General features: G+C 41.1%; 1 protein-coding gene across 2 annotated transcripts; it reads left to right on the top strand.

Annotated features, from left to right (window-relative positions):
- The first annotated feature begins 5,591 nt into the window (after window positions 1-5,591).
- Window positions 5,592-20,921, top strand: LOC148003673 (uncharacterized). Of its 2 annotated transcripts, XM_087569111.1 has the most exons (4): window positions 5,592-5,698; window positions 13,956-14,043; window positions 15,182-15,264; window positions 19,278-20,921. In XM_087569111.1, the coding sequence occupies exons 2-4, from the start codon at window positions 14,025-14,027 to the stop codon at window positions 19,440-19,442; spliced, it is 267 nt and encodes an 88-aa protein (XP_087425237.1). In that variant the 5' UTR covers window positions 5,592-5,698; window positions 13,956-14,024; the 3' UTR covers window positions 19,443-20,921. The 2 variants fall into 2 exon arrangements, 1 of the variants encoding a protein (XP_087425237.1); XR_015629954.1 differs by lacking the exons at window positions 13,956-14,043; window positions 15,182-15,264; window positions 19,278-20,921 and adding an exon at window positions 8,799-10,385 and having other exon boundaries at window positions 5,594-5,698.
- The last annotated feature ends 3,040 nt before the right edge of the window (window positions 20,922-23,961 follow it).

The raw sequence follows: 23,961 nt of genomic DNA, 5'->3' as shown, positions 1-23,961 counted from the left end.
TTACCCCAACAGGGGTCTATCAATCAGCTTCTGTATTGTTACCCATTATTACAGGACCTTGGTATTCTGAAAAAGTCTTAAAAATACTGGAAGAAGCTGAGTCAGACCTTAGGCAGAAGCAAAAGGGTAGTAGGCTTGATTATTGCTCGTACAGTGCTTTGATTACATTAATAGCTAACACCACCGCTTCTGCAACTGCTTTGACACAAGTTAAGACAGCTACTTTTGTTATTCATTTAGGGGAAGATGTTACTAATGCTTTGAGTATTCAAGAAGATTCAAATAGACATCTAGAACAACAAATTGACACTTGTATTGATACTATTCAAATGATTTGGGGAGGACGTTAAGAGTTTAAGAAGTCATCTTGACTGTCATGCTAAATACCAATGGAAAAATCCAAAGACAATAGCAGGGTATTTGGCCCAATTCTAACACCTCTTGGGTAGTTTAACTTTGCATAAGAAGATCATGAATTTAAGAAATACAAAGCTCAAAGTAAACATAGCCCAGGAATGCAAGGCATTCCTTTTGTCTTGGTTATCCTGATTCATGGCTTAAGGTCAGTATTTCTAACTTGGTCAAGTTTCAAGAATGGCTCATATAGCTTGATCATGCTAGTCCTCCTTGTCCTGGGAATACTTTTATTCCTGCCCATTGTGACGAAACTTGACTTTAACAACATCAACATGTTGGCAGTCAAAATACACGGCTTGAAACTAAAAACAGATCTCCAGACAGAGTTATTAGTAATCTAACAGGCTGGCAGCCAAAGATAGGAAGGTTTCTGTACAGTGCCTTACCGACGTAAGACAGAATTATATTGTTTTTGAAAATGTAAATTCCAAAACAGGTAAGGAAGGCATTCACCTAAGGTAGGCACAGTCTTGTTTGCAAAATTTAAAAAAAGGGGGAGATATTGAGAACTTTTGGTGCCCCTTCTAGGAATTTGGCATTTGTCACTGGGCTCAGACAAGGAAGTAGGCTCAGATTCAAAAACAGTGATCATGGGGCTTTGTTTACTGCTTTGCTGAGTCCATGATCTATTTGCTTACTATTTTACTTAATTACTATCTTGTGTGACCTCCTTGTTTACTACTTTGCTTGATTTGTCTTTGATCTAAGAACTATCCATGCATTTTGGATGTAACTAGAATGATATAAAAGCAGGCTGAAGAGACATAAAGCTGCTTCAGCCTTAGCACTGGCTGGAGTCATGTTATAATTCTGTCTAACTATTTTTCTTTCTCAATCCTCACTCCCTCACTTGAGACCTTGTTGACGGACTGAGCTGGCTTGGTCAGGCTTGAAGGTTAGCTGTTTCCTTTAGCTTCTGAACTAAGCTTCTAATGAAGGGCATTAAACAATAGCCTATTAGAATCATAGCTACAGTTATTATAATGAAGGGTGTTAGACAAGTAATAATTCCATTAAGTTAGCAAGAGGGTTGCTCTTGAGTTTTTTCATTAGAGCGAGCATTAAAACCCTGGAGAGCCTAGTAATGGTTCCATCCAGAGCCTCTGTTGATAAAATTGAAGTGTAATATTGTCCATTCAGAATTACATAAACTATACTTTTTTTTAATCCAAAATCATGTCTAATGTTAATTTGTTCTCCCAAACCATCTTACTAGTAAGGCTCAATAGTTCAACTCTCACCTTGATAGCATCTTGGGCATAATTAACAAACTATGTTGCTTGTAATAAAATAAGGGATGGATAATTTTGTTAGCAGTCAATCATCTGAACAAAGCTGACTTGAAATTGGCATCTTCCTTTTAGAGTTTGGAAGTTGTCTGTGACTCCCCAGGGACTCTTACAGGATCTTGTTGAGAGACAGGCCTTGGTGATCCCTGCTCCATTGTCCATTGGAATCAGTTGTTCTCTTCACATAAAGAGACACAAATATAATTACCTGAAGGATGAGTATAATTGCCTGCAGGACCTGGGGACTTTACAGCTCCAGGAGGCAGATGATGCTTCCTGTCTTTAACTGGGCAAAACACCACTGAGAGGTCTGCCAGGATCCTTGCCCCAGGCCTCTCAGTCTAAGAGACAGATGACACTACATACCTTTTGGATTAGAGGGCCTATTGTGGTTGGAAAGGGACCTATTTTAGCCTGTGGTCAGGTTCCTAAGGGCAATGACTTACTGTGCTTTAGTTATTCTCCAAGGTGTTCTCTTGCAGATAGCAAGGTAAAGCCATGCCTGTCAATAAGCAGTACAAGCAATGCTTTAGGTAAATAACTGAATAAAGCAATAAGTTTCTATAACTGCCCTTTTCCACCATAGTCTACTTTAGTTGATGATACAGAAATGCCAAAAGTTGGCCACTTGAAAACCACATACTGGTAAACAGTTGATAACTTAACTCAATGAGTCTAGAGGACACCTTTACCTGGGACTACTTACTGTAAATGACTAGTAATGACTTAAAATACTTTTAGGAAACATCATGTCCATTGACTCAGATAATGGGAGACAGCTCCCTGCAGTCACATCGGAGGACTTGCACAAACACTTGAAATAAATTGGGAAAATGTAGAGGGAGCGAGGATTGGCTCTGTTCCAAATAAAGGAGTATGGGTTTCTTTGTCTTAGCTTTGGGAAAAGTGTAGTCTACCCAGTGTCTAAGCACAAGTCCAAGAAATAGGAGGGCAGGGACACTATAGCCTTAGTTTTATTTTCCTTAGAGATTTTTCTTTGCTCCAATTATTTCCTATCCTGGCCTGTTGTGAGGCTACCAGAGATTCTAATCCCTTTTCTTTGGAATTTATTAAACTCTGATAGCCAGTACAGGCTCCATCACACTCCTTCCCTGCTTATATAGAGCTTTCTTGCTTAGCAATTTCCGTTTGGAATGATAGCCCATGTTTGGTGCTTCGTGGCACCTAGGCAGATCTGTAAAACTCCCTGACTTGAGTCCAAAGCCTTCTGGAAAGGTGTGTGACATCCATCTCTAAATATCTCTGGAACTGTTAATCAGGACCCTGAATTAAGTAAACTTCATGCCATCAAGGAATCCTCCTTTCTCATTCAATCTCCAGGATGGCATGACCACCAAGGGGCACCCTGGGTTCTGGTGGTGCCGTATTTCTCTGGATCTTGTTGATTATGTTCTTATGCTGTCTTTTAGGTATCTGGTTTTCCCTGGTGTTGGCTAGGTAATCCCGATGGCAACAGGTCCTCTCAGGAAGGTGGGGGCTGGGGGGAACCGTGAGCTAGACAATGGAGATCAGGGTACCCTATCCTGTTGACTGTGCCTCAGACAGACTCTACTCTGCAGATAGCATACTAGTCAGACCTAGCTGGGATGGCAGGTGGGTCCAACTAGGATGTGTGGTTAGGCAAGGTTCCAATCTGATTAGTTTTGGGACCTCCCCAACAAGGTCTCCACGGAAAGGTAGGTTACTCTTGGGGTCCCGAAAGATTCCTCCAGACTAGGGAGCAAGGCCAGAGCAAGACAATGGGACTTCAGAAATTGGCAGTGTCACTCATTTCTGCCTGCTCTCCCAGAAGGACCAGCTGGGGTAGTGGGCAGATCCAACTAGGATGGTTGGTTGTGCAGAGTTCCAAGCTTGGGGGCCACTGTTTGTTTCCACAGGGAGGTAGGAAGCTCTTGAGGTCCTGAAAGACTCCCTGAAAGTGGGGAGCCAGAATTTTTGTTTAATTCCGTGCCTCCATATGAATCTTTAGACTTTTTTCTATTTCAGTTGGTGCTGGAATTTTTATTGAAATTGCATTGAATCTGTTCTTGCAGAAGACTCACATTCTGTTCCTTGCACCCACACAATGGCTCACAATCATCTATAATTCCAGTTTCAGAATATCTGAGACCTTCTTCTGACCAGGCATGCACATATTACACATATATACATGCAGGCTTTCTTAGTTAGGGTTTTATGCTTGGGAGGAGACACAATGACCACAACAACCCTTATAAAGAAAAACATTTAATTGGGCTTACTTACAGTTTCAGAGGTTGAGTCCATTATCATCATGGTGGGAATCATGGCATGCAGACAGACATGGTGCTCAGGTAGGAGCTTCAGAGTTCTACAACTTGATCTGCAGGCAGCAGGAAGAGAGAGCACCTCTGGGCTTGGCATGGGTATTTGAAACCCAAAAGTCTGCCATCAGGCACACATTTCCTCCAGCAAGGCCACACCTATTCATTCCGCCAAGGCCACCTCCTAGGAGCCATTCTTATTCAGTCACCACTCAGGTGAAACAGTAATACATATGAAATAAAAATATTTTAAAAATCTAAAGGTATTTTATAATCTAACTTAGATATACATACATAAACCAATGCAGGTGAATTAAACTCTGTGACATCTGGCAATTTGTTTACATGATTCCAGAAAAGGTAAAGAAATTTAAAGTAGGGCTGGAGAGATAGCTCAGTGGTTAAGAGCACTGCCTGCTCTTCCAGAGGTCCTGAGTTCAAAATCCCCGCAACCACATGGTGGCTCACAACCATCCGTAATTGGATCTGATACCCTCTTCTGGTGTGTCTGAAGACAGCTACAGTGTACCTATATATAATAAATAAATAAATCTTAAAAAAAAAAGACACTTAAAGTCAATGGATGCTGGGTGATGGCTAAAGAAATTCCACTTTGTGCTAGACATTCATTTTGGTACCTAATAGTTTGTCTCTGACTCACATTCCTCAAAGATAGTTCTTCATAATCCCAATGCCTTGACCCCTACCCAGGAATGTGAAACTGCTACCATCTTCTTGTGATGATATGTCTGACTGCTGATTTGGCTTCTGTATCTTCTTATGCAGACATTCAAGGACCGTTCTGAGGCAACCTTGGGGATTTGATCTTGGCGGAGCAAAACAGTTCTTAGAGTTTTTGCCTTTGAAAATCTTTACTTCACCCACTTCTGCACAGCAGGTCTCTGATTTGAATTAGAGACTGTGGCCCCAATAAATGTTTTAATAAATATTTCTAATTATAGTCTAACTGGAGTCTGGGGTCTTTTCCCAGTGCTCTTGAACTCCACAACTTGAAATAGTATATAGTTGTTAGAGAATGGATACAAAAGAACTTAATATATTATTTTGTCTCTGATTTTTTTCCTTTTCTTTTCTTTTTTTTCTTTTCTTTTCTTTTTTTCCAGAGCTGGGGACCAAACCCAGGGCCTTGCGCTTCCTAGGCAAGCGCTCTACCACTGAGCTAAATCCCCAACCCCTGTCTCTGATTTTATTATATCTCTTTGAACAACTCCCAAAACAAATCATCATTAAAAGGATTGCCGTTTTATACGCAAACATTTCTTTTAACGCATTTAGCTGTAATGCACACACACATACACACATTTCTTTGCTTCTTGTTTGTTTTGTTTTGAAGCTGGATCTTACTAAGTATTCCAGGGCCTCAAACTCTATCCTCCTGCCCCAGCCTCTCAAGTGCTGAGTCTTTAGGTATGCACAACTACACTGTGATGGTTTGAATATGCTTGGCCAAGGGAGTGGCACTATTCGGAGCTGTGGCCTTGCTGGAGTAGGTGTAACTTTGTTGGAGGAAGTGTGTCACTGTGGGCATGAACTTTAAGACCCTTGTCCTAGCTGCCTGGAAGCCAGTCATCTCCTGTTTGCAGTCAGATCAAGATGCAGAACTCTCAGCTCCTTCAGCACCATTCCCTGCTTCCTGTCATGATGATAATGGACTGAACTGCAGAACCAGTAAGTCAGCCCCAGTTAAACATTGTCCTTTAGAAGAGTTGCCTTGGTCATTTGTGTCTCTTCACAGCAGTAAAACTCTAACAAAGACACACATACCCAGCTTTACACAGCAATTTTATTTTTTTTAATATTTTTGAAGATATTTATCCTTTGGTAGTTTCATACATGGATATAATAAATTTTGGTAGTTTTTCACTCCCTACTACTCTCATCCTCCTGCCTCTTGTGTGTGTGTGTGTGTGTGTGTGTGTGTGTGAGAGAGAGAGAGAGAGAGAGAGAGAGAGAGAGAGAGAGAGAGAGAGAGAGAGAGAGAGCTATTTGTATTACATATATGTGAGGTTATTTACTGGAGCATAGGTACCTTTCCAGTGACAATAGGACTGAAGAAAGTGACTGCTACCACCAGATTCTCCCCCTCACAACTCCTGGGGTTTTAACTACTTTTCCTGTTGATATGATAAATACTCTGGCCACTTAAGGGAGGAATATCCTGGCTCACAGTTCCAGGGCATAGTTCACTAGGCAAGAAGTCAAGATGAACCAGTTGGTCACACAGTAACCACAGCTGGAAAGTAGAGGGTATTAGATACACTGTGTCAAGATGAACCAGTTGGCTACACAGTATCCACAACTGGAAAGCAGAGGGTATTAGATACACTGTGTCAAGATGAACCAGTTGTTCACACAGTAACCACAGCTGGAAAGTAGAGGGTATTAGATACACTGTGTCAAAATGAACCAGTTGGCTACAGAGTATCCACAACTGGAAAGCAGAGGTAATAGATAACACTGTGCTTTTCTTCTCCACTTATATCATCTACGATTCCTGCCTGAGAAATGGTCCTACTGTTGAAATGGTCTTCTGTTAGCAATTAACTTAATCAAGATAATCCCTCACAGGCACGTCCAAAGGTCCATCTCCCAGATGGCTCTAGATTCCGCCAAGTAGACAATTAACACTGGCATTGTATCCAGCAACCATTAACTGCTAATTGTTCCCCGGGTTTCCTATCTGGGGTAATTATTAATTTTGTTCCCATCTTCCCAGGAATAGTTACACAAAATAATTTAGCAAACCTGGGGTGAAAGTCATGAAGATCTAGATTTATAACCAGAAGCATAAGTCACAGCCCCAGCCTATTGATTGATCCTTAGAGTGGGGGCAGCTGATAGAACTGAGCTTTTAATCTGTGAAATTCAACACTATTCTATGTAGTAGTAGTATCAGAGTTGAGTTGTAGGGCAACTTCATAAGTCAAAATACATGTAACTTATTGTATTAGTTAGGGTTTTACTTCTGTGAACAGACACTATGACCAAGGCAAGTCTTACAAGGACAACATTAATTGAGGCTGGCTTACAGGTTCAGAGGTTCAGTCCATTATCATCAAGGTGGGAACACGGCAGCATCCAGGCAGGCATGGTGCAGGAGGAGCTGAGAGTTCTACATCTTCATCTGAAGGCTGCTAGTGGGAGACTGATTTCCAGGCAGGTAGGATAAGGGTCTTAAAGCCCATGCCCACAGTGACACACCTACTCCAACAAGGCCACACCTCCAAATAGTTCCACTCCTTTGGCCAGACATATTTAAACCATGACACTTATCAAATACAGGTAACAAATTGGCTGTAAAGTAAGTACTCCTGCCATCCCCACAAGGGCTTCTATGTTAAAAGTTAGGTTTCTAGCTGTTCAATTCGACTATTAGGAGTTGATTGTACATAGCTGGTCTATATAACAAGTTCCAGGACAGCTAAGGCTACACAGAAAACCTTGTCTCTAAAAGCAATGAAAGCAAGTTGATTGTACCATGAAGGCTTTGATATCATCACTACATTAATGTATCTGTGGTTGGTAGAACTAGACCACTGAGAATGTGTTTCAGGGAGTTATATATTGTTCAGGACCTCTCTTTAGCTATCTCTGTATCATTGATACCCTGAGGTGAGCATCTGTGTCCCAATACATCCATCCTCCATGATGTTTTGTCTTACAATAGGCCAGAAACACTAGAGTCAGCCAACTATGGCCTATAATACCCAAAGCTATAAACGCTAATAAGCATTCCCTCCATTCATTCATTCATTCGTTTGTTTGTTTGTTTATTTATTTATTTATTTATTTATTTTGAGGCAGAGTTTAACTGTGTATCCTTAGCTGGCCCTAAGTTTGTTGTCCTCCTGCCTCAGCCTCTCAAGTACTAAGATGACCAGGAGCATGGCCAGCAGTTTTTCTCCCTTTAAGTTTCTCTCTCACACATTTATCACAGCAAGTAACTCAACTAACACAAATATTTGGCTACATAGTGCCCTGCAGAACATCTGTTGTTTATGCTCATGAGATCATGGATGGGTGGAGATGCAGCTGTGACAATGCCTAGCACCTCGAATGAGTGTCATAGCCTAGATCATTAGCACAGGAAAAGATGAGCATTGAAAGTGTTGTTTCCACCGAATATGTGTCACATTAGTGTCATCATCAAACTGAAATTTGTAAGTAGTAGGCCATCTGTATTTACCCCCAGAAAGGATTCACACTGGTGTCTGAGACTGTTGAAGTCTTAGACCACAGAAAACCAAGTTTAAGTCTTCAGTTTCTCTAGATGGTCCAGGAATCAGTTGGATCATAATTCTACATAGGTCATTTCATCATCCAAGTCATTATAAGTCATCCTTAATTTATTGCAGGAAGTATTGACATCTCTTGTTTAAGATATGAGGTGACGCATCTCTTCTGTAATTCATAAATATCCAAAATCAATGACATTCTTAACCAACAGGAATACATCATTAACTAAAAGCAGTACTCATCTGAGAGCAATTATCTAGGCCCTTTTCTTTCCTTACAGGTATGGTCTAGTGATATTTTATCATCTAGTCTTGGCTCTTAAAAGTATGTAGCAAGCCAGATTGGAAGGAAGAGAGACTGAGAGAAGGGTAAGAGACTTAGGGAGAGCTGCAGAAGGAGGAGGAGTTTGACTTCTGTCTAGCATTCTGCTCCATATGCTTTTCATCTAGCACAGGTATGGTGAAGGGCTGGTCTCCAGGGCCATAGGTGGAATAAGAAGAAAAAAGTAACTTTGTAATATCTCTATTCTTAGAATGGAGGCTATTTCTGAAGGAGGAGGAGGAGGAGGAGGAGGAGGAGGAGGAGGAGGAGGAGGAAGGGGAGGAGGAAGAGGAAGAGAGGAGGAAGAAGAAGAAAAAGAAGAAATATTTTCAAAGACTTAAGAATTTACTGTAGAATTATACCCAGAGCAAGGATTTCTATGGTTTTCCAGATTGCTTACCAAAAAAGCTTGCATATGGTTAGCTGGCCAATATTCTTTACTCATTTGTATCACATTACTGCTGGTTCTGGGCTGGGGAAAGACTCCTTAGAAAAATAACACAGAGGAGTGAAGGAATTGGAAAAGAGGAAGCTGGTGATAATGTAATAGAACAAGGGGCCATGTTCCAGTTGCTGCAAGCAACAAAACTCAGCAACTTCAGCTTTGGCTATGGGACTCTGACTTCATAGTCAAGAGAAGAAGGAGACTACTAGGACAATTGATGCTGGGTAGCTGGAGCTAAGAAATTAGTGGGGATTAGGAAGAGCATGACTCAGGTGAAATCTTCTGAGAAGTGTTTTCTGAGAGCACAAAGAAGCTGTGTTCCAGAGATAGCCAAGGTTGTACCTCGTGCTGCAGCTGTACTTGGTAATGTGTAAGAGTCACCCAGGTGGTACTGGTTTTGAAGGCACGAAGGGGTCATGAAGAGCAGCTGAGGCTTTGTACTGTGAGAGGCCATGGAAGGCCATTGGTAAAGGTGCTGCTCCAATTGCAGTTGACAGCCCAGGACCGAAGAGGTCATGCAAAGGATTTGAGACTTGGCATCATGAAGAGGGCCTGCAAGAGGCTATTGGTGAAGCCTAGCTGTAGCAGAAGATTCCAACGTATTGAAGATGACATTACCATGGGATGATCACCAAGAACAGCAGCAGCAGTGAAGTGGACCAACCTGAGCTTAGAGTGCTACAGAGGGCACAGCTGGAGATGTGATGCAGCCCTTTGTGGAAGCCCAGAACAGTAACGTTGAAGTTGCCTTGGAGGCCCCAAGATGCTCGAGATATGGGCTATCTGCCGAGGAAAGCTGCTAACAGTAATGGAAACAGCCCAGGAGAAAGAAGTTTGTTGGAGATCTGAAGACTACTTTGACATCAGATATGGAGATAACAGGGATTGGAGTTTGCCCAGCTGGTTTCCTGTTTTGATTGGGGATTACAGTTAAGTGATTGGATGAACTTTGGACTTTTAACATTGTTGAGACTGCTATAGACTATGGGGACTTTTGAAGTGGGACTAAATGTATTATGTTATGTTTAGGTATGGTCCCCATAGACTCATGTGTTTGAACAAGTCTATGGGGTCCAGAGAATGGAATGTTATGATTTGTATATGCTAGGCCCAGGGAGTAGCACTATTAGAAGGTATGGCCTTGTTGGAGTATGTGTGTCACTGTGAGTGTGAGCTCTAAGACCCTCATCCTAGCTGCCTGGAAGCCAGTATTCTGCTAGCAGCCTTCAGATGAAGATGTAGAACTCTCAGCTCCTCCTGTACCATGCCTGCCTGAATGCTGCCATGTTCCCACCTTGATGATAATATACCAAATCTTTAAACCTAAGTAGCCCCAATTAAATGTTATTCTTGTAAAAAAAAAATAACACAGAGTGCCCACATCTACTCTGACTGACCTATCTTTTGTTTTTAGAGTATAAATGGATTCACACATATTCCAAGAATCTTGAAGAAAATAATCTGAGTGGGAAAGACCAAGAGGAGCAAAACAAACATAAATACAATTGGAGAAATAGAAAAAAACAAAAAACCCCAAACATGGGTAAAATGATACTTTCTGAAGAGTTCAACACAATGTTCTATTTATAAAACCTTCAGATGTTCTACTAGTAACTATGCAAAGAAACCATCAGAAATGCAACAGACATCTGAACACAAAAAAAGCAATGGTTAAAGAAACTCAATTAGCAATGCTAAAGGTTATGTAGTGGAGGGTGGCCCACACTCTAGGGGATGGCCCTACATCCATGAGCATACAGGCAACACTCATTGGACGTGTGAGTTATTTAAAAAAAAAAAAACAAAGAAAAATGGACAAAGAAGACATTGAGTTGGGGGCATCTGGGAAGAGCTGGAGGGAGGGGTGGGTAATAGATACAATGTAAGCACACTGGACTCCTGCAAGAAACCAAAGCCTATGTTTAAATACAGTAGGAAGTCTACTAGATCAAAGGAGGAAAGCAGCCTTAAAGGGAAGATTGTATGCAGGTAGGGAAGGAAAGTGTGGCAGGGCAGACTCAGTCTATGGATTCCAGCATTTGACAGGAAACATGCACTTCAAAGATGGAGACTTAAAAAAAAAATAGAGAGGAGACTCTTTCCTTCTTTTCTTGTTATTCATTTTACATCCTGATCATTGCCCCCTTCCAGTCATTCCCTCCCCCAATATCTCTCCTGACCCCTCCTCTTCTCCCCTGAGAGGGTGGAGGCTCCCCTAGGTATCCCCCTATCCCAGTACATCAAAGTCTCTGTAGGGCTAGGCTCATCGAGGAGAGGAATTTTTTTATTGACTAATTATTTTATTTATTTACATCCTCTCTCCAAGAATGCTCTCCTCATCCCCTCTTCCCCATGCTTCTGAGAGGACCACCCATCCTCCCACCCTGGGGTATCAAGTCTCTGCAGGATTAGGTGCATCCTCTCCCACTGAGGCCAGACAAGGCAGTGCTCTGCTACATATGTACCTGGGTCTATGTATAGCCCATGTATGCTCTTTGGTTGGTGGTTCAGTCCTGGGAGCTCTCAGAAGTCCAGGTTAGTTGATGTTGTTGTTCTTCCTATAGGATTGCCATCACCTTCAGCTCCTTCAGTCCTTTCCCTAACTTTTCCATAGAAGTCACTGACCTCTGTCCAATGCTTGGCTGTGAGTATCTGCATCTGTCTCAAGCAGCTGCTGGTAGAGTCTCTCAGAGGACACCCATGTCCTCCATGCAAGCACAACATAGCATCAGTAATAGTGTCAGGGATTGGGCCAATTACTAGTCAGCCATTCCTTTAGTTGGAGAGGAGATTATTAAGGAGAAGAATTTTTTAGAAGATTTATTTCTAAAGCTTTTGAAAACTTTTAAAAGCATCAATGAGGAATTAGTCTGTTCGATAAATAAAACAATATATTCCAGACGAACATCACCTTTCTTTTTTCTTTTTTCTTTTTTCTTTTTTTCTCTATCTTTATTAACTTGGGTATTTCTTATTTACGTTTCAATGTTATTCCCTTTCCCGGTTTCCGGGCCAACATCGCCCAAACCCTCCCCCTCCCCTTTTTTATGGGTGTTCCCCTCCCTAACCTCCCCCCATTACCGCCCACCCCCCAACAATCACGTTCACTGGGGGTTCAGTCTTGGCAGGACCAAGGGCTTCCCCTTCCACTGGTGCTCTTACTAGGCCATTCATTGCTACCTATGAGGTCAGAGTCCAGGGTCAGTCCATGTATAGTCTTTAGGTAGTGGCTTAGTCCCTGGAAGATCTGGTTGCTTGGCATTGTTGTTCAAGCTCTTCCAGTTCTTTCTCTGATTCCTTCGACGGGGGTCCTGTTCTCAGTTCAGTGGTTTGCTGCTGGCATTCCCCTGTGTATTTGCTGTATTCTGGCTGTGTCTCTCAGGAGAGATCTACATCCGGTTCCTGTCGCCCTGCACTTCTTTGCTTCATCCATCTTGTCTAGTTTGGTAGCTGTATCAAACATCACCTTTCTATTTTAGTTTTCCAAGGTTAAATATAAAATCATAAATGCTTGAACTGGGCTTGGGGGTGCACCCCCGTAATCCCACTCCTTGGGAATCTGAAGCAGGGGTATCAACATTCAATGACAACATGGTGAGAACTTGTCACACAAGTCTAAAGCAGCAGTTCTCAACCTGTGGGTCACAACCCTTTGGGGGTCATATGATCTTCTCATAGGATATTTGTCAGGAATGCTGAGTATCAGATATTTACATTACAATTCACAACAGTAACAAATTACAGTTATGAAGTAGCAACAAAAATGATTTATAGTGTTTGTGTGTGGGGGGGCTGTCATCACAAAGTGAGACATTGTATTAAAGGGTCACAGTATTAGGAAGTTTGAGAACCACTGATCTAAAAGCTTCGAGATAGAAAATCCAATTCACTTTCTGAGAAACGAGAGTGTGTTTAATACCAGTTTTCTATATAGCAATATTGGATATGAGACAGTCATGAAGAACTGTATCTATTGTCATTTTTTTTTGTTTTGTTTTTTAAGTTAGGCCTCCAGACTGACCTAAATCTCACTATGACCCTCACCCTAGATTTAAACTACAGCAATACTAGGAAATCATCCTCTCAAGTTATTGGGGTTATTGAAATAAGCCAGTATACTTGTACGTTATAAACGCTTAAGAAAGATAATTGTGAATTTAGTATCGTATGCCTGGCTAGAATATCTGACAGTTATGAGGATTAAGGAATATATTTTTAAGCATTGGAGAATTTGTCTTTCCTGAGAACATTATTTAAATCGGTACTTTGACAAAACATGGATTAAAGAATGAAGGTATGGAAACAATTAAGCTAAGCCAAGGGACAAAATTTGTCCAGACGGAGGCAGGAACCAGACTGTCTGGCAACAGATAGTAACAGGCAGGATATTGCTCAGCAGATCCTAAAAACCTATGGTTCCTTTACCAGTAAAACTGAAGAGAAGTAGTCACAAACAGCTAAAAGCAATAAAGATTTCTGAAAATGATGGCTTAAATGTAAAGCAAACTCAATGTAGAATGATTTTTAACAGCTAAGTGAATCTTTGAAAGGAAGAGGTTTTTGCTTGATGTTTGGAATGCTGTCTGACTGGCATAGGGTTGTAAAATTCAGTTTTTTAACAAAGTGTAATCTTATTTTACTTCACATCATACTAAAAAACATTAACATATAAAATATGTGCAACCTAAAATATAGTCATGCTATATACTCTTTTGTATAAAACTATAAAAATCATTCTACACAAAATGCCCCCACTTCATTTCATTATACTGAGGATTAAGTAATTCTTATTTACTGAATTGATTTAATTAAATTATTTATTTTCTGTAGTTACAAAATAAAAAAATTCTGTAGAATTTTTGAGAATTCTGAAATTTTGGCTTCTCTAAAAAATGGAAATATGTGCCTTTGTTTTAATCCCAGCCATTGGATATGGGGCTGCTTTGGGCCTGCCCGCAGGAGCTATGATTTGCCTCGTGCTGTGGCAGAAGCATGCTTTTGGCAGTTGCAGGTAATTTCTACCATGGTGTGACATTTGGAATTGTGGGAACTGTTCTGAATTGTTTTCAGACGTGGCATAAATGGTGAGAGCTCCAAGAAGTGTGATGGGCAGCCATTGTTTGTTTAGGGAGGTTGGGTTGTGGTTTGTTAGTAGCCACAGTCAAAAAAGAAACCTACATATATTCTCCATCTGAAAATTCCTAGAACTAAAAATCACTTTTAGTAATCTTTAGCATCTGTCCAGTGTCTCCCAAACTAATAGAGGCTTTTCCCTTTCCTCTTGGTTGTGTGCCAGAACTTGAGGGTGATGAATGACTTATTGCTGAATTCCCAACGTACTTCTGTCATAGAACTTGGAGAAATAATTCCCTGATGGCTATAAAAAGAGAAACAAACAAACAAACAAACAAACAAAAGAAAAGAAATTAGATCCAAGAATCTCTTTCCTCTTTCTCTCTCTTTTTCTCTTTCCTTCCCCCTATCTTTATTTCTCTTCTACTTAGTGTAGAACATGAAACTGGAGGGATAAAAGAACCCACAAAGTAGCAAAGACCAGCTACACTTTCCCATAAGTTAGGAGTTTGAAAAGGTGGCAGGAGAAGAAAAATGCAACAGTAGCTGGCAGAATAGGGAGCCATTAAGAACATGTTCATTTACAATTGTAACCACTTGAAGGGAAACAGCAAGCAGTGGTCTTGTGTGCATGTTTGTTACCCCCCACAGGGAACCCTCCAAAGGGTCCTCAGGATAGTCCTCCAAAGTGCTAAGACATTTGAGAGACAGAAAAACTAGGTCACACGAATTGAAGTACTTTGTTTCCATATGTAGGAATGGTGGCTGATGACTGGAAATCAAACAGCTATGTACTTAGAGTATATCGGTGAGAAATGTAGAAAATATAAAATCGAGTTCAGATTAGTTTCAGGATGAAGTATATAATATCTCAGATTTATTGATCTATAAATTAGAAGCTACATAGATTTGTACGACTACTACAGTATACAGTAGTTACTAGGAAAACGAGACACAGGAGAAAGAGGTATTATGTGCTGACTAAATGTGGGGCTGCATTCTGAGAGATGCTTGGCTAGGCATGTCCACCTGTGTATATGTGTCACAGTGTCTCATCTTCTTCTGGGTCATTACAGATTCCTGTGTGTTTGCTATGGGTCCATATAAGATTTTGGGTAGTCTCATTGGCTTCAGTGGAGCAGATCCTGGAACAGATTACGTAAGTGCATTCTGGTTCTTTATGATTGTAGCTAGGACTCAATGAGACATGCTTGACTGGCAAGAAATAACCAGCACCGATTTTTCCACTTTGTGGTTTTCAATGACCTCAAATGTTCATTCTAGGTGTGACCCTTTTTACTTTGAACACTAACAGCAGATTTTGTATGCTCATACGCTATGCCAAGAAAATACCTGGTTAAACTAAACATAAGAGAAAAACGCAAAAAAACATTGTAAGCAAAATATTTGAGGTTGCTTTTGTATAGCACAGCATGTTGTTTCAAGTAAACATTTCAAAACCGTATTTTTTTCCTTATTTAAAAATGTATCGGGCTGAACGGATGGCTCAGTAGCTAAGAATGCTGATTGTTCTTGCCAACGTCCTGAGTTCAATTCCCAGCAACCACATGGTGGCTCACAACCATTTATAATGGAATCTGATGCCCTCTTCTGGTGTGTCTGAAGACATGGACAGTGTGTTCACATACATACAATAAATAAATAAAATCTTTTTTTTAAAGTATCAACTAAAATAGACCTCAGCTTAACACATACTTTAAAAATATTTATGCGTATTGATGTTTTACTTGCATGTGTGTCTGGGCACATGTAAGTGCGGTGCTCTCAGGGTCAAAAAGTCATTAGATCTCCTGAAACTGAAGTTACCTATGTCTGTGAGCTACACATAGGCACTGGGAATCAATCGTGAGTCCTCTGCAAGAGCAACAAGTCCTCTTAACTGGTAAGCCATCTCTCCAGTCCCTAAATTTGATTGTATAAGGACAGTTCTTATTATATTAACAAGAAATGCAAAGTATTTTTATAGCCAGGCTCTGTTCTCAAAAGTGCTTCTCTTAAAACATCTTTAAAATATCAATTATCAAGTTGTTCAATTATTGGTTTTCTAGCTTGTTTGCTCAAACCCAGCTCAAGTGCTGGAATTATAGATGTGAGTCACCATGACTGGCTTCATTTTGGGCCATGTTGTAAAGTAAAATTTGCTTTCACCTCAACAGTAGTTAGGCCTTCTGCTTGGTTAGTTGATTGGCTTGAAACGGAATCTCATGAAGTCTAGGCTAGCCTTCCACCTCCTTTCTCCACCTCCTGAGTGCTAAGACTTGTAGTGTATGACAGCATATCCAATCATGAGTGATTAGAAGTTTCCACATCCTGAGCTTACCTGACTGAGACATGATAGACTCCTGATAATTTTAATAAATTTGTAACAATAAATTTTGTTGAGAGTTTCAACTTAATTTTTATACTCTAGAAATTCATTCTTTTAGGGTAATATTCTGTTTTATATTATTATTTATAATAATATAATATTATTATATTATTAATTATTGTTAAGCACCATTCAGCAGCCTGGAACTTGTCAAATCTGTTCATATATACTTGATTTTTTTATTGGGATATACGGATCCCTTCATCTACCTAATTCAGCTGGAGATGGCATGCTCCAATCAGTTTTTTAAAAAAGACTTGTCTATTTATTTTTATTTATATGAGTCACTGTCTTCAGACACACCGGAAGAGGGCATCGGATCCCATTATAGATGGTTGTGAGCCACCATGTGGATGCTGGGAATTGAACTCAGGACAGCTGGAGGAACAGTCAGTGCCTTTAACTGCTGAGCCATCTCCCCAGTCCTTCCCCAATCATCTTTAACATTTGGAAATTTGACTTCAGGTCAGTGCTACCATTTTAAAACCAAACATTCCTTCTGACACCTTTATGGGGAAGGTGTGTGTGTTGGGAGGAGATAGCTGCAAAGATCACAAAGGGATTAACAATACTCAAGATTGTTGTTTCCACATGGAACATTACTGTTTCTCATGAACTCCCAGTCTGCCTGTGTTATTCTGTTCCATTTCCCAACTCCCCCACTCTGTGCATGTGTGTGTGTGGTGATGACCAGACTGAATTATCATGTCTCTTGGAGTACCCAAACTATCCATTCTGGAGCTTCAATTCTGGGCTGGTCTGTTTTGAGTCAATATGACACAAGCTAGAGTTGTTTGGGAAGGAAAACTCTCCTTAGAAAAACTGTCCCCGTAAGATTGGTTTGCTGACAAGTACGTAGTTCATTTTCTTAATTAGTGATTGTTGCAGGTAGGGTCTGGTCTATTGTGGTGGTGCCACTCCTGTCCTGGGTGCTACGAAGCTGGCTGAGTGAGCTGTTCAGTGAGCAAGCCAGTAATCAGTCTCCTCTATGACCTCTACTTCAGTTCCTGACTTCAGGTTCCTGCTCTGAGTTCCTGCCTTGGCTTCCTTCAGCACTGGATTGTGATCTGAGAGTTGTAAATTGAAGTAAATCTTTTGCTTCCCAAGTTGCCCTTGGCTATGGTATTGTCTCAAAGCAATAAAGACCCTAACTAAAGCAGGTGCCAACAAACCACTACTGGTAGTTACTACCACTGTCTATGTTCTGTAGAAACAAGGAAATGCATCCTCTCCCTTCTACACCTTCCCCAGCCTTCTGGGTACCAGAGGAGCAGTACTTTGCATCTTTGTATTTAATGAAGTCTTTCAGTGAAAACAAATCGGGGCTTCTGCCTATCAAACGGGACAAAATTCTATTATATTGTTCAGCCTCCATTCTTTGAAATACAGTAAAAGCTTTTTCCTAGAAGCTGAAGTCCTCTAGTAAATCCATTATTGCCAAATATAGGTCATCAAGACAAGAAATGGCCTTTGAATTTCTGTGGAGCCACATGTCAGAATAGGTTCTTGGGATAAAAGCTTAAACAAAATTCATGATCTGTGCTATTTTAAAGTGTACAGCTTAGGTTTGAGAGATGGCTCAGTGGTTTAGAGCATTGACTGCTCTTCGAAAGGTCCTGAGTACAATTCCCAGCAACCATATGGTGGCTCACAAGCATCTGTAATGGGATCTGATGCCCTCTTCTGGTGTGCTTGAAGCAGGCTTGAGTCACAGGGATCAAACTCAGGTTATTAGGCTTGGTGGAAAAATATCTTATCTGCTAAGTCAACTCATTGGCCATAACATTTCCAAATTACAAGAGAATAAAATGATTAAATAATTCATTTATGCCTGATTAGTTAATCACACCAAGGCAGAGGTAAGAAAAAGCTGAAGGGTACTCAAGAAAATCCAGTCCAGATATTAGTCCCTTTTCTCAACACCTTGACTAGATCCCTATCAGTGACAACTCACACAAGGAAGGTTTATTTGGGCTAAAGGTTTCAGTCAATCCTGGGAGAGAAGCCACGGCAGTGGAAGCAACTCAAGTCTAAGGTGGTGGCAGCCTGAGGCAGCTGGTTACAAGCTAAGTGGTGGCTGATAGACTTCCTGAAGAAAAACAACACAGGCTTCCTCACTCCACAAAGGGTGCTTACAACAGACCAAAGTAACAATTGCATCAGTGTCCAATCTGGCGAACCAATGAGGTTTTTTTTCTCTTTTTCTTTTTTCTTTTTTGTGATACAGGGATATGGAGAGGAGCAGGGAGAACTCAAAGGAGCCACACTAGTCAAAAGCCCACCCCAATACAACCCTCTATACATGGGTTTATCCTTTATTTCTGTAGTTTGGATGGTCAGAGTGTCTACCCCTATCAACTAACTGTTTATTCCTTTTTATAGAATCAGGGACTTCAAGAATCCTCCAAGTTAGTGGTGGTGTGGTGGCAAATGCCACTCACTACAACTCCTTGGGACATGTTTCAGATTCCGGTTGTAACACTCAGCATGGTGATGTGAAGTGGAAATTTCTGGTGTCTTTGAAGACTCAGTTGTGTTGTATGATGATTTTCTGGAAACTGTCTTATGAGAGGATTTTTTTTTTTTCTGAGAATAGACATATGATGTTTTCCTGGAAGCTACCTGGAAAAGGAGCATATGAAAGTTTGCTAGAGTGGAGGCCTGAGGGAACTCGTGACGTTTGAAACGGGTATAAATATAATGCAACAGGCAGTGGACGATGGCGTGAGGTGCTGGCTCGTCTTGCCATTCTTTGCTGATCATTGTTTGCCGTGACTTTGCAGAGAGAAACACACCAAAAACCGTCTGGTGGCAGCTTCCTGTTGCTTTCGAGGACTCTGGCTGACTGGCAGAATCTCTTGGTTTCTTCTGGATCAAACTGCTGTTGCCGATTTGTGAATGGTGTCTGCGAGTGGATTGAGCTGCAGATGCTGATTCCTCTGAACTGAATTGCTGCTATCCTGAAAATGCAGATTTTTGCCCTGAAAAAACTATTTCGAAACAGGGTCACATTTTCCTTTGCCCTATCAACCTTTCCTTTCCACTATCTCTGGTGGGCGTTGGGCTAGAAGGGAGATTAAAGCATTTAAGTATTCTTATTAAAGTAGGTTTTTTAAAAGGATAAGCCTACAGTGATGCATGCTTACAGTTCTACTACTTGGGAAACCAAGGCAGGAGGAACACTAGTTTAAGACCAGCCTGGGTTACACAGTGGGAATCTGTCTCAAAACAAACAACTCTATAAATTATCCACTGTAAAAACGAAGGCAACTCAACTGGTGATCCTTTGCTGAAGCAGTATTCCAGGGACTGGTGAATAGACATTGGCTTTCTTCAAGCTCTTATTTTTAGTATATCACGAAAAAAAAAAGGCGCCTTTTTTATTTTTTAGATTCTCCTTTCCAAGATATCCAGGATGAGTATCTTGCCTTCCTTAATTATGTCATGTACCCAACTAGGTAAGAAGTGAGCCCTTAGGTCATCCTATAACATATCCTCTTTTGCTACTCCTGTGGTTTGAATCTCAGTTACTCCTACCACAATGCTCAAGTGGTTGCCATCTGAGGGGTTTTGGATCAAAGAATAGATTCCGATAGTTCTGATCTAAGGACATTGATTAATCCCTTGGTAGATTTATAGTATGGTGACATTAGGAGGTGGCCTAGGTACTGGCTTCTGAAATAGCACTTGAAAGAACTATGCATGGAAAGCCCAAGTCATGTTTGTCACCCTGAGAAGTTAAGCCTCTAACCCTCTTTTTGTGGCTGTCTTGCCTAGAAGGTATATGTTCTCCTGCTGCACATGATAAGTTACCTCTTTACTTCTGCACTATCTTGGGAAACAGGAAGCTGGAAAGGAAAGTAAGGTCAATGCTACTGGCTTTGACTAGCATATTGAGTTTGGAGCCTGCTGTGGTGATGAATGCTTAGCTGAAACCCCAGTTCTCTGGAGGCTGAGAGAGACAGTAGGACAATGTAGTGAAAAAGGCTTTTCATCTTCTGGGCTTGAAAGCCAGACTGACTCCATCCAAGTTGCCATGGAGACCACAGAGACCACAGGAAACTGTGGCTAGTGGACTCTAACATGTTTTAATTGATATATGACTGCTAGATTATAATCTATTCTTCCCCAGATTTCTGACTACATTGACAGCTAAGGTAACTGTAGCTTGACGGCTAGAAAACAGACCTTGCTCCTTACTCTAAGGTGCACTTACTCATTAATAAATTCATTAACCAGCTAAGACTGCCAGATTTTTTTAGAGACTAAACTTTCACAGATGTAATCTGTTACTTCCTTACTTAAATTTAGTTTCCAATGATTAAATGTTTCACATTTCCTCTTCTTGCTATGCCACTGTCCTAACGTTATTTGAGTTCTTAGAAATTTGTCTTACTCTAATAAAATATTCCACTATGCGATCCATCTATATAATCGCAAATTCTTGTTTCTTCTGCTCCACAAAAAGCTCATTTTAAAGACTTCATGTTGTTAACTCAGGTTGTCATCTCTTTTAATAAATTTATAAGCCACAGAAGCCTACTCAGGCCTACCTCTCACGGACCAAACAGACTCCACAAAGATAAGTACATCTACTGATCTATACCCTAAAGTTTCCATTCACTACCTATTCCAGAGGGTGGGATTTCTCTGGGTTTTGAATGTACATCTAAGAAAAAAATTCTTTCTTCCAAACATACTTAATATCTACCTATAATAAATATGTTTGTGTGTTTCAGCATCTTGTCAAGTCCAGGAGCTTACTACATTTAGGATAGCTCCAGAGAAGCAACCTACAGATACTCCAACCTTCTCTCACAGACACAGATGCTTCTACTGGACCTGTCCTTTCTGTGGATAGCCACGGGCAGTTGCATAGACCCTGGACAACAAGGAAACAGCTAACTCCTAAGACTGGACAAACATCCCCAGACCCATTCTTCTAGGTTAACTAGAGACATATTGCCCCAAGGCCAGCAGGAAGTAGCTAAAGATCACGATGACCCTATTTCTGCTTCAACATCACCTCTGATTTTTTTCCCTTTTTAAATTAAACTAAAACAGGGGAATGGTAGCGTTCTGTCTAAGCTCCACCCCACAATTACATGGCAACAGCTAGGTATGCCCGACTCACTATAAAAGGGGCTGCTTGCCCCCTCTTTGCTCTCTTGTTCTTGTTCTTGCCTTCCCTTCCCTCCTCTCCCTCCACATGCTCGTGGTCAGCTCTCTCTCTCTCTCTCTCTCTCTCTCTCTCTCTCTCTCTCTCTCTCTCTGCCTTTCTCTGCCCCTACTACCCTTTTGATTCCCCTCCCCATGCCCTGAGTAAACTCTATTTCACACTATACCATCATGTGACTGGGACCTCAGGGGGAAGGGATGTGTCAGCATAGGCACTCCCTTCCTCCGCACCTCACTACACCTCTATAGAACGTATGCTCCCTCTCTTTGTCTTTTTATAAACACATCGGTTTTACCACAGCTTCTGGTGGCAGCCTGTATAAAGCGTGTGGAAAAAGGAAGAGTCTGCTCTTTGCTGGCTTGCGCTTGCTCTTTCTGGCCAGTTCATTCCTCCATTATTATACTAGAGCTTTCTTCTTCAGAATTCCTACAGATACTGAAGAGCAGCGGAGACATCCAGACTTGTGGACTGGAGAAACTACTGGCTTCTCAGACTTTTCTTTGGTTACAGATATTGCTGGATTAGCTGGACCACAACCTGAGAGCCATTCTAATAAATTCCATCAATATTTCCCCCCTATATTCATTCTATTAGTTCCGATCCTCTGGAGAACCTAGACTAACATGGTGGCAATATGTACAATTTAGATATCAAATCTTTCACAATTACACACCAATTTTTCTGCTACTTTTTTGACTTTTGAGACACTGAGGATGTTCTAGAAATGATGCAGGCTGAAGAAAAGGTAAGCGCTTGGTTTTTGTGTTAACTAATGTCGTGCCACGTTGCATGGAATTGTTGACTGCTCATCCTTGCTGCTCTTCTGAGTTCCTTCAGGGCAGAAATAACTGTGTCCATTCCTCACATACTTAATGGGATAGATAAACAGGTGAGCAAACTAAGGAAGCTGTGGGTGGGTGGGGAGAGTGACAGAGAGATCGCCTTACCACTGAAGTCTTTAAAGGGTTCCTACAGCTTTCAAAGGCCCGGGGGAGATGGAGTCTTATTTTATTATTTGGTCTAGCCTTTCTAGCTATCCTCTGCTAGTCCTTGGTATCCATTTCTGAATAGGGAGGGCACTTCCTTTTGCCCTATAATCATGCAAAAGGCACACCTGGCTAGTGGAGTTTGGGAGGAAAGTCAGTGTGTGGATGGGAGAAAGCCTGTTAGCATGAGGGCTACAATATTTTGGGTGAGACTTTGATGTTCATAGGTTATCTCACTAAATAGTTCTGGGTAATTTGATTCCTGTCTTCATCTAGTGTTGGAACATAAAAATACTTAACCCTCTTCTAAACTAAGATGACAGTGTGTATCTACAAAATGGTTACTACAGAAAATTTTACCACACAAATGCCGTACTTTTATATTTTAAAACACTTCATTATGTTGATTTATGTTGCTGGGGAGGCATGTGTGCTTTGGCATAGGCGTAGAGGCCAGGGGCCAATTGCAGGAGTTGGTTTTCTTCTATTGTATCAGATCTCAACCTTCAAAAGGAGGTGACCCTTTAACACAGTTCCTCCTGTGGCGGTAACCTCCCCCTCAACATAAAACTGTTTTTCTGTTATTTTATAGCTATAATTTTGCTACTTTAAGAATTATGATGTAAGTAGTTTCAGAGATAGAGGTTTGCCAAAGGTTGTAACCTACAGATTGAGAACCACTGATCTACTATGTGCACCCCAGGGTTTGAACTCAGGTGGTCAGACTTGGTGCCTTTCCTGCTGAGTTATCAGTAGCCAGCTCCAAATGCCTAGTTCTCTACATGCTCATTTTGGGCAACTCAAAAAAATTTCCCGCTTTTACCACTTGACTGAACTGACATTGTAGAGACCAGTGTTTCAGAGAAGGCAAAAGCTTTTCATATCAAACTTGTGTTTTAAAGATTTTATGTGCCTCTGTGTGGGTGTGTATATATAAAAACAGTTGCCCAGAAGAGGGTGTTGGAATTCTGGAACTGGAATTATAGGTAGTTGTGGCTGCCTGCTGTATGTGTGTGTGTGCTGGGAATTGAACTCCTGTTCTCTTCTGGAAGAACAGCAGATGGTTTTACCCACTAGTGCATCTCTCCAGCTCTCAAAAGACTTCTTAAAAAAAAGAGTTGAGTCCTAATAATGAGGGAACATCCTAAGTAACACTGCTGGGTGTGAAGGTATAACGTCTGAACCTTCTCTGATCTGACCTTTTGAATAGTTCTGAGTGATGGATACACCCAGGTGCAGGGACACATTAGAAGGTGCCAGCTGTTGCCCCAGAGAGAGTGTCCAGTGCCACAAGGTCAGCTG

This window comes from Rattus norvegicus, chromosome 9 (assembly GCF_021556685.1).
Source record: "Rattus norvegicus strain SHRSP/BbbUtx chromosome 9, alternate assembly SHRSP_T2T, whole genome shotgun sequence".
In the NCBI taxonomy this organism is placed as follows: Eukaryota; Metazoa; Chordata; class Mammalia; order Rodentia; family Muridae; genus Rattus; species Rattus norvegicus.
This window is presented reverse-complemented; position numbering and strand designations above follow the sequence as displayed.